The 9980-nt window shown below is 46.7% G+C and overlaps 1 protein-coding gene across 1 annotated transcript in view; it reads left to right on the top strand.

The window, feature by feature from the left end:
- Positions 1–494: 494 nt before the first annotated feature.
- LOC120947339 (microtubule-associated protein Jupiter) overlaps positions 495–9980 on the top strand; it is a 112899-nt gene continuing 103413 nt past the window's right edge. Inside the window, exon 1 of the mRNA XM_049605286.1 lies at positions 495–1004. Coding sequence (XP_049461243.1) covers positions 949–1004 — 56 coding nt within the window. The 5' untranslated portion in view covers positions 495–948. The remainder of the gene's footprint in view (positions 1005–9980) is intronic.

The following is a 9980-nucleotide window of genomic DNA, read 5'->3' as shown; positions in this document are numbered from 1 at the left end:
CGTGCTGGATTGGACAGAAAAGCAGGTGCAGGCGATAAGACGTATCCCACTTCTGAGATGTAAAACCTCGAATTTTACCAATTTGAATTAAACGTTCAAGTTATAACAAAGGCACAAAATCGCAAAGTAGAAGAATAAACAGAAGGCTGAAGGTGTTGTCAGTACAACGATCCGTAAACGAATGATCTTTATTTTGACATTCAGATTATCGCACAGTTGTCACGGAGATGGTCATATTCTGATCCGGCATATTGGGCTCTATGGTCTTATCAGGGGTCAAATCTCCAGGATATTACAATGGAAACACATTTCATCATCAAAGAATGAAATTAGACTGAATAAAGTAATGTGCTGATTTCCAGAACGAGCTAAATGTTGTGGCACCAGCACTGTCAAAATAAAATTCCCCATCGTTTGACATGTCCGATTGGCAGATGACATAACCTGCTCATGTCGAGCGTACGTTCCCTCCAGCTCTCAATTTCAGTTCCCGTCGGTTACAACGCCGGACACGCTCGCCGTTCTCTCTCACTTAATTTGAAACCGTTCTCGTGCTCGGAGGTGTTTTGTTTACGCTCGTGCTACAACATATTTCCATTGCGTTTCCCGCGTGTGCTTTCCAAACCAGATTGCAAAACTGCCTCGATCGATCGGTGATATCCTACAGAAAAAGGATACCCAGTGCGTAGAGTGTTTTTTTCTCTCGTGAATTTTGTCGTCCAGTTGTGAAATCCGTGCGATCTATCACACGCGAGCCGTTAATTTTGCAACGATTTGAAACTTACCAAACAAACCGGCCTCATACTACCATTTGTCTGTCCGCATTGTATCGTGTTTGTGCGATATAGCGAAACAGAGCCATCGTTTGATAGTGTCCGTGTGTGTGCGCGATTTCCTTGTTTGTGGTTCCGGTCAAACTCGTCAACGGGCGGTAGCAGCAGCATCAACATGACTTCGACAAACTTCACGGTCGGATTTGGCGAAAACTCCAAGGCTTCTAGCAAGTAAGTTCAGAATCCTGTCTACCGGTTTCGCAGCGTCCGGGCGCGTTGCCACTTGGCCGGTTTAGCTGTGTGTTTGCTTTCCTGCTGCTGAGGCGGCGGCGGCTGTTTTAGCTTCTCTTGCGCCGGCTCTTTCTTGTCAGATTCGCTCTGCTTTTGGAGCTTGAGCTGCTGAAGCCCCACGCCGGCAACGACAAACAAAGGTCGACGCGCTCTCGCTCCGCAGGACAGGATTGTTCTATCGTTCCCATTCCTGGGTGGCTGACGGCGGGGCTGATTCTTTGCTCTGGGCTCTGGGAGTCGTCTCTTGTACGATCGCGTTTACCGTCATCATCTGGCCGGGGTTGGGTTCTGTGGCGGCAGCACAGCAGACGAGCGAAACAGAAGCATCGTCAAATGGGAATAGAGAGCAGTGGTCTCTGCAGTGGTGAAACAGATTGCTGCGATGTACAAAAAGAATGCAAAGGTCATCGCGATCATGCCGTACTTTTGAAGGGGGGAAAAGGTTCTTCTCTTTGTAACCCTTTAAGCACGGATCCGTCAGCCATCTAATGCCTCGCTTCCCAATTGTGGCGACGAGCAGTAATGCCCATTTTTGGGAGAGGATCGAAAACATGAAAATCATCGTTTACTCATTAATGAAAATGCTCAAAAACGAGCGTTTTAATGTTTAATTGGCTATTGGGAAGATAGAAATTATAAACGAAGAAGATCTTCATTATTCAATTTAGAGCTGTATCAATTACTCCAATTACTGTAAAATACATTAAAAGTTAATAAAACCGACTTCAAAAGATGCATAATTTGATTTACAACGTCGACGTATCACATCGAAGCATCTTGGCCTGGTGGCCGCACGTTCTGATTGTAATTCCGAACCCATAAACTGCTAGCCGTAATGCAAACGAGCGTGCTACTGAGGATAAATTAATCTTGGCACCATAAAATTGTTCACAATAGCGTGAATTAAATGGTACTAAAGATTGTATCAAGGTGGACCGACGAACCGACTGCCAGCCAGCTACCGATTGGCACACGTTCGTCCGGTCGCTAATGCTAATATGTCCATCGCATACCTACAAGTCGGAGGAATCCTTCCACTGACTAAGGGGGGACACGCCACTCCCAGTTCTGGTGAGAGACACTTCAAGAACAACAACTGGAGCATGGAGCGAGAGATACCAGAACCCTTCCAGTGCGTACAAAAATGCCTCAAATTCTCCACCGTACAGCAAATGGTATGCGGGAACTAGCCAGTCGGCTTGTTGTGTGCTGGAGTCTTTTTTCTTGACCGAACGATCCCGAGACACATCAGGTGATTGTCTGTTCCCGCAGCTCGTTTCAATGTAGAGATCGCTCGTTAGTCGAAAGGAGCAAACAAATTGTTCTGTGGTAGTCTGCTTGAAGAGACAGTGTAGAGTTCCTCCCCGGAGTGGGTTCGGAATGTGCATCCCGCCGATCGGTTGTTAGGCTCGTTTGCTGCCCATCAGAAATATGCCACCATATCGGTGGTTTGTGGAGGGTGTACGAGATAATGGGAAGAAATGGACCTTTATATGCACACACCGGTCAGATGAGTTTTATTGTTTGGCGGGCTGCTGCCTTCTGGCTCCCGTAACGGCTCGTCAATCTTTATGGTTGGCTGTAGGTTCTTAGTCAGCGCTCCCAGCGCTCGATTTGGTGGCGCTCAAGTGTACGTTGCGTTGCTTTTCCGGCATCTCCGGACTTTAGCACAACCGCAGGCAGGCTACACACACACACCTTCATGCCGGTTTCGCCCAGGTGGCTGGTGGTTGGTTGCATTTATAAATTTTGCAAACGCAAGCAAGCAAGTTGGCCCGGCGCACACGACACACCGACCGTGTGTGGGCGCTGCACCTTCCCATAAAGCGAAAGCTTTCAATAATTACAAATCCCCAACATCTTAACTCACTCACACGATCGCACGAGATCGCTTTGGGCGATTGAACCTTCCATTTCTAACGGCGGCCGCAATGTGGTGTAAGCCGGTTTTGTTTTGCTTTGCCTGCCATTTGCGAGCGTTCTACGTAGGCACAGCGATTAAAACTAGGCAGCAAGCACACCCGCGTGGCGTCTAGTTAGGCACACGGGGCAAGGAGAACGATTCCGCATGCTTGTTGGGACCGTATTATTATGAGTTACCTACGGTCCGTGGGCAAATTGCTCTTGGTTCGTGTCTCTTTTTTGCCCTGTATTTGCGGAAATCTTAGCTTACACACGCAGCTCCAGATCGGAACACTTTTTCGGTAATGGGGTTTCGGTTTTTGGCCAATCTACATCTCCCTTAACCCGCAGCTCTTGTGTAGAGGAACGGACTTGCCTTCGCTTTGTTCCCATCTAGGTTAGCGCTTTTGTAGAACCCACCCCGGCTCAAGGTTACACCCGTACAACAATATACCGCGCCAAATTCGGTCGCAGGTCGACCGGCAGCAACTTGTAAAGGAGCGATTTTATGGTTTTAAGTTGTTTTTTTGTGTGTGTATGGAGGAAATAATGCACCCGTTTCGCACTCCATATAAAACGATGGTTTTGTAATTATAATCACATCTCTCACGACACTTTGCTTGTCGTCTGTCTGTTGCTTTATCTTCGCGTTGCCGCAGCTGCATTCTCCATCGCGACATAATCTCCCGTTCAATCACATTTCCATAATGACGAGCGGCTGCACACGAACACTCCCTTGATGTCTTTGTTTCTACTGCACGGATCTGCTTTGCAATATTGCTGCCGCATCGTAAACTGATCGCTTTCTTTGACAACTTCACCGAAGATGCGAAGAGATGCGTGGTGAAGGCGTGAGGCATGAACGCGGCGTCAGTTTTCATAGCTCCACTGCGCACAGTATGTTCCCTTTTCTTATTCAGGGATGAAAAAAGCAATTGCACTTTGGTTTGGTGGTTTGAAGGAAAAAAAAACGAAGCAAACAGACATTGGCGTTCGGTCGAGAGAGCTGATGAGTCATGGATGCCGCCGCCTTGTTGTGTGCAGGAAATGGTGTGATGAACGAACCGTCTTGAACTGCTTCCTCTCCCTCCCTTGTGGAACGCACTCATTGAGGGATGTACCATTTCGATCCTCGATTGAGTTTCATTCATGTGCATCCTATCGAGAGGGAAATAATTTTTATTCATTATTTGTTTCACTGCTATTCATCACTGTGGAATAATGCAAGTGAATCGTTAAGGTCGAAGAAACAGCGAGTGATTTTATTGGTACCATTGGGCTGTGTTGAATAGAATTTATTTAGTGTGTTTGATTCTCTTACTCGTTCAGTCAAACATGGAAAAACATCAAATAAGTAAACTTACATGTTGATAGTTCACATAACGTTGAATAACGAACTGTGAAGCAAAACATACTTGAGTGAACTTTAATCTGCTTTGGAAAGGGAAACTCATAACAACCCGCAAGGGGGATGTGGTTTAGGATTAATAATTCCTTCTTTCTCCATGGTAATCCGATACCACATGAAATACATTTATTTCTTTTCGTCTGGTCAATAATTGTTCTAATGGGCTGGACATCTGGTGGAACCGAACTGACCATTTGTTGGAAGTGAGTCACACCATTAGACTTCTTCATACTCTCCCCGTGAAAGCCTTAAGTGGATGCTTTTATCAGCAAAGGGCAAGTGACGTGTGTTGTGTATGGTGTAACCTTCACGGTGGAAGGGCGATTTGGTCAATGTAGAATCGCTAATTGATTTTTCTGGAACTGGGTTTGGCTGTTGGAAATTATCTTTTCCCAAAAATGTTCCAAGTTTTCGGTAAAAATGTTTTGGAGTTTTAATCCCAACCCTTATACAGTCCCTTCGGCGATAGATAAATGATGATTCCTCAACCCCCCAAAACCCATTCTTTCTCACTTGTGAACAAATTCATTCAGGTGACACACCTAAAAGTATAACAAAGGGAAGAAATGAAAAGAGAACGCAACAATCCTACACGATTATAGAAACCCGTTTAGACACACTAGACTTTCGGTTTTCATCGCGTCCAAAACAGGGAACGAGGTTGCGCGTCCCACAGGAAGATGAAATGTGTGTCCCTTTTGTTGCCTTTGTCCCAGACGGAGGAGTCATCTTTGTCGTTAAGCGCGATGAGTTATGGTTTCAAGATCGTCTGTGATCGTCCTGTCCGTGCCGGCCGTGTGTGTTTGTGCTCTGCATACCGATGATGATGATGATGATGATGGGTGTGAGTAAGGCCAATCGAACCACACTACCACGCACAGCACACAGCTCAGAAAGGAAGAAAATGTAGACGAGAGTCGCCCAAGGATGGTCCAAGCGGTTGCGGTTGGGTGCTGTGTGCGTAAATGCATTGAATACGGCTTTAATGGTGCTGCGTAAGATCATCGAATAAAGTGTTTAAACTGGTCGAGAATAACGTTTTTCCGATGAAGCAAACGGTCTTACTTTGTCGGTGGGATTATGTTACAATCCGGTAAAGTAGTATTTCTCCCACCGTCCCACCGTCTCCTAGCACTTCGTTCCCCGTTCGTTGGAGGTTTGAATAATTACTCTGCGAATTGTCGGCACGCTCTACCGCCGGATATCATCGTGCACTCTTTGAATCCTTCTTGCGATAGTGATTGTTCGCTATGCCATTCGATCAAGACAGCTCATAATTCATGGTACAGCCGGCCAGGAACACGGACACCGGACTCTGACCTTTCATCTTCATCGGCGGCACGACAGGGCTCGGCACGGGGGAAAGATTTATGCCGAGTTGGGCGGCTATGATTGGCACTGGGATGAAAAAGAGTTGCAAAAATACAAGAAGTACACACATTGACAGGCCAATGTCATTGGAAAATCGAGGCTTGCAATTGCAAGAGTGATTGGCACGCCGGTGCTAAGTGGGAGTCGAATTTTGCTGCAAGCAGTTTTATTGAAAGCCAAGAGGAGGAAGAGCAATGGCTGACAACAGCGTTTGCAACACTGTATTGCAGCCCGTTTCAGCACACTCATGAAAAATGTAGCTCTAGATTTGACGTAATGGATACCCGCGGTTGGTGACGGAGCTTTACACGCCGTTGAGGTGTTCCAAACTCCAAAAGGAACAGAAAAAGCCGTGTGAAAGCACCTGATAAGCTGTGGCGTGTCCATTTGTCGCGTTTTAAGTGTATCATCAACGCTCGACTTTATGAGTGTGCTTTATGGCGCGAAAGATAAATCAAATGCGATAAACGATGTTTTGTTTTGATGTATGAGGTGATGACTAAAATGGCACATTTCCTAATTGGCGATGTGTTGGATAACGTTAGCTCCATAGTGCTCCTCGACCTACCTCCGGGAAGCACTAATGAAGATGTCCGATGGGTGGATGGGTTTTTGTGCTCATGTCTTCCATTAAAAAGCGGCCCAACGAGCGTGAAATCGCGTGCTTTGTCAATAAAAATCTTAAAATAATACTCCACAAACGCACATCAGCCCGAGAAGCAAAGCGTGTTTAGGATGCGTTGGTGAGCAAGAAGTGGGCACGAAGCAACAACAAGACATGATCTTTAAGAGAGCGAAAGATAGCAAACAGAGGGACATGGGTGAGCGGGGTTACAGGAGAGGGAGAGTGCCACACTTGAAAATGGCAAACAAGAACCTACATCGCAGACAGGAAATAGCAATGGGGGTAGCCCCTTCATTCACAGTGAGTCATCTCATGAGTGTCTTCCGGATTCGGCTGAAACAAACTGTAGCAATTGCGTTGGAATATCCCCTGGCGAGTGTTGATATTTGGATTTATTTATATTTGTAGGGTTTACAGGTCCATTGCTCACTGCTTTTGGAGAACAAATGTTTTAATTGTGTGCATGACATGAAAACAGAAGAAAGTTTGTAGATCTGTTAAGAGATTGGAAAAAATATTTGAATAATTCGATTGATTGCTCTACTGCTTTGTACAACTGTCCCAAAAACCCTGCCGTTTGTCGAACGGCACTCGAAACAGCTGGACCATGTTTTCTTATTTTGCACAGTTCTTTGTGGCTTGCTCTGGTCCCTTTTGGCAGCTTTGGAGTGTTGCAGATGTTTGTGCTGATTAGCACTCGTCCGTACTGTGCCATTTGCGTCTGCTGATCGCACTTTCTAGCACCCGCTGTGGTATGTGTGTGTGTTTTTCGTCTTCCAATTGGGGGTTCAAAAGTGAAGATATGTGTCGAACATGGAATCTGCAGCCAAATCTGTTCCCAATAGGTATCGATCGAATGGTCAGCCGGGCTCTGGAACGTTGTCCATTGGCGCGTGTGGAGCATTGAAAGAGTTTGCCAACGCTTTTAAAAATCGATTATCGTTTAAGCATCACGGCGAGCAACGACGGCGGCCAGGGCGCAAGAGAGGCAGGCCAGAGTGTGTGGGATTGGTGGTGGGACGTTGATAGAGGCAAGCTGGTAGGCTAAATGAATTAAAGAAGAACAGCAACAGCAGAGAATAAAACAGAACACAACAGCGTCAACGTCAACCCGCGCACACTCTTGTCGATGTATCGCCGGCTCTTGCCGGTTAGTGGTCCTCGGTTTGGTGTGAAGAGGAGAAGGTGAAATCGTATGCTGCTTCACGTTGTTCCGTTTTTTTGCCTGCTCTGCTCTTTGGCTGTGTGCTGGTGTTTAACATAAAGCATAGACATAGGTCCTACGAAGCTGTTACGCACTAACATAAAGTAGAAAACAGAGAAAAAAATCATTTCTAAAGCCCCTTTTTTCGTGGGTGGCAAAAAACGACTGCACACCACAATCCTCCAATGGTTTCCAATGGCTTGGTATGGCTAGACTAGTGCGCTCAGGTCGATATGGGAGGAAAACCAAATGGAAGAAGGGCACTTAAAATTGATTTTAGACTACCGTCCGTCTAGTTGGTGGAGGACGGGACGGATCCTGAAGCGAGACGGACCTGTCTTCCGGACGTTTGATCCGTTGGGATTTGAGATAGGAGCTGGGCGGACTGACCATCGTTTGCCCAGTGCTGCCACCCGCTAACGGTACATGAGGGGAAATCCAAATAGGTTCGGAGTGTCGAGGTGGTTCCAAAATCAGTTCCCGACACCTTTCACGGAGTTCAAAGTCAGAGTCAAGGGTACTTTTTCTCCGGTGTGGGGTTCCAGTCCAAGAGCATCCCATTGGGTAAGCTGTCGATTGGCGGCAGTAATTGCACTCCTGGTACCGATTGACTAGACGTTGCATTTAACGGTTAGGACCAACGATGTGTCCGCCCAATCAATCCATTGCTTTTCTGTCTGCACTCAACTTATTGTAGAGAGTACTGTGGTCCTCATTGGAAGTGTGTGATCGTGCTTTCATTTTCAAGGACAGCTCTGGTGACCGAGACGACCAAGAAGTCCTCGCTCGAGGTCGACTCCCGACCAATTCCCAAAAGAGTGTTGAAGATGTAGGTTTTTTGTTTTGGCAAAATCTATATTCTCCTTATCCACTTTGTCGTGAATCTCAAGAGACACCAATCTGTATGTGTGTGTTCACGCGTGTAAGGCCAGCTTGTGGGATGCAGAGGTGTATGTTTGACATAAAATTTAAATACCAAATTAGAAAGAGAGCGAGAGAGGAGGATCTGTTCCCTAGAAGACGACGAAATATGGAGCACACGGCGACGACGGTAGCACAGTCCTCGTCGGGTATTATTTGGCAACAATCAATTGACCGGGGTGAGATAACTATAACTTGTGTTTCGGCTCGTTCCCAATCGATTCAAATTAGACTCCAGTGTGGCTAACGAACACCGCCACAGTCCCGAGAAGAACCCGCACATTTTTCAAAAGCGACAAGCCGCTGTTTATTTGTGGAATGTGAAATCTTGTGACTATGATTAAGTCGTCGGTGGGTGCCGACGATCCCATGCTCTGTCCCTCTTCCTGTTCCGGAATGTGACGCCAAGCCATTAAGGGGGCCGGAGAAACCCATTCACACACTTACACAAACTTTCTTGTGACGGCATCGTGGTATCAAGTGCGATAGGAGAATGCATCTAACAAGAGGCAACAGCGGTCAAGTTTGGAGTAGATGTTTTGACAAATATTGACCAATGGAACCACCACCACGGGCACGGGCCACACTCTCATCTCTCAACAGGTCGCTCGGGTGAAATCTCCACTTGGACATTACGGTCCGAGTCAGCCGGGTCTCGGTGCTGACAACTTGGAAGCATGCTTGAGGATGGGGAGGTTTGTGGCCTGAATTTTGTGTTGCTGGTCGCCAGCAGATGCAGGTCACAGTGGGAACAATTTCTCTACCTTTGCTTGCTTCGTTCTTCCATCGCGTTCCATCAAGATAATTTGAGTTTGCTCGGGGCTCAGCGGTTGAGCTCGTCCCCGCACCTGAGTGGACCAGAGAAGCTCTCCAGCGAGATAATGGTTAATGGTTAATTTCTTCGTGTCATTCTGTGGAATCATCTCGGTGGGAAAATTGGTGTCATCGGTAGCCGCAGAATATACATCGGCTAAAAGTAAACAATAGCATTTATATCCGGTATTTTAAGCCACTCAGTGTACAAATAGCTCCGTAAAGCCTTCCGGAAGCTAGCAGTTACAAAGTATAAAATGCTCATTCTACAAATAATTATCGCTTAACAGGCCGCAGATTAAATTGTTTGTGACATCGGGGGACGACATCTCGCTGTCCTGGAAACGCGATCGGGGTACGATCATGGTACGATCGTGCTTGATGTTGCCGGCCGACCAACAGGCCCTCATAGACGACATTGATTTTGCGTGACCTCAATGGACTGTAGCGGAATGTCTAGAATAGCCGGACTGGCCGTAAGAAATCAGTGCATGTTTGTGAACGCAAGACTTCTTATCGATGGGGAGAAGTTGCGTGCTGTGGTGAAGGCAATTGCTGCTGGACGGAAGAATTAGAGAAGATTGCGCGCCGGCGTCTCGCAGGGAATTAACGTTCTGGAACAGCTAATGGCAGTTTGGAAAACAATAAGCCGTGTGTGTTTCATTTGTTGTT

The sequence above is a fragment of the Anopheles coluzzii genome, chromosome 2 (assembly GCF_943734685.1).
Source record: "Anopheles coluzzii chromosome 2, AcolN3, whole genome shotgun sequence".
In the NCBI taxonomy this organism is placed as follows: domain Eukaryota; kingdom Metazoa; phylum Arthropoda; class Insecta; order Diptera; family Culicidae; genus Anopheles; species Anopheles coluzzii.
Note: the sequence above shows the minus strand (reverse complement) of the source record. Positions and strands in the feature narration are given on the sequence as shown.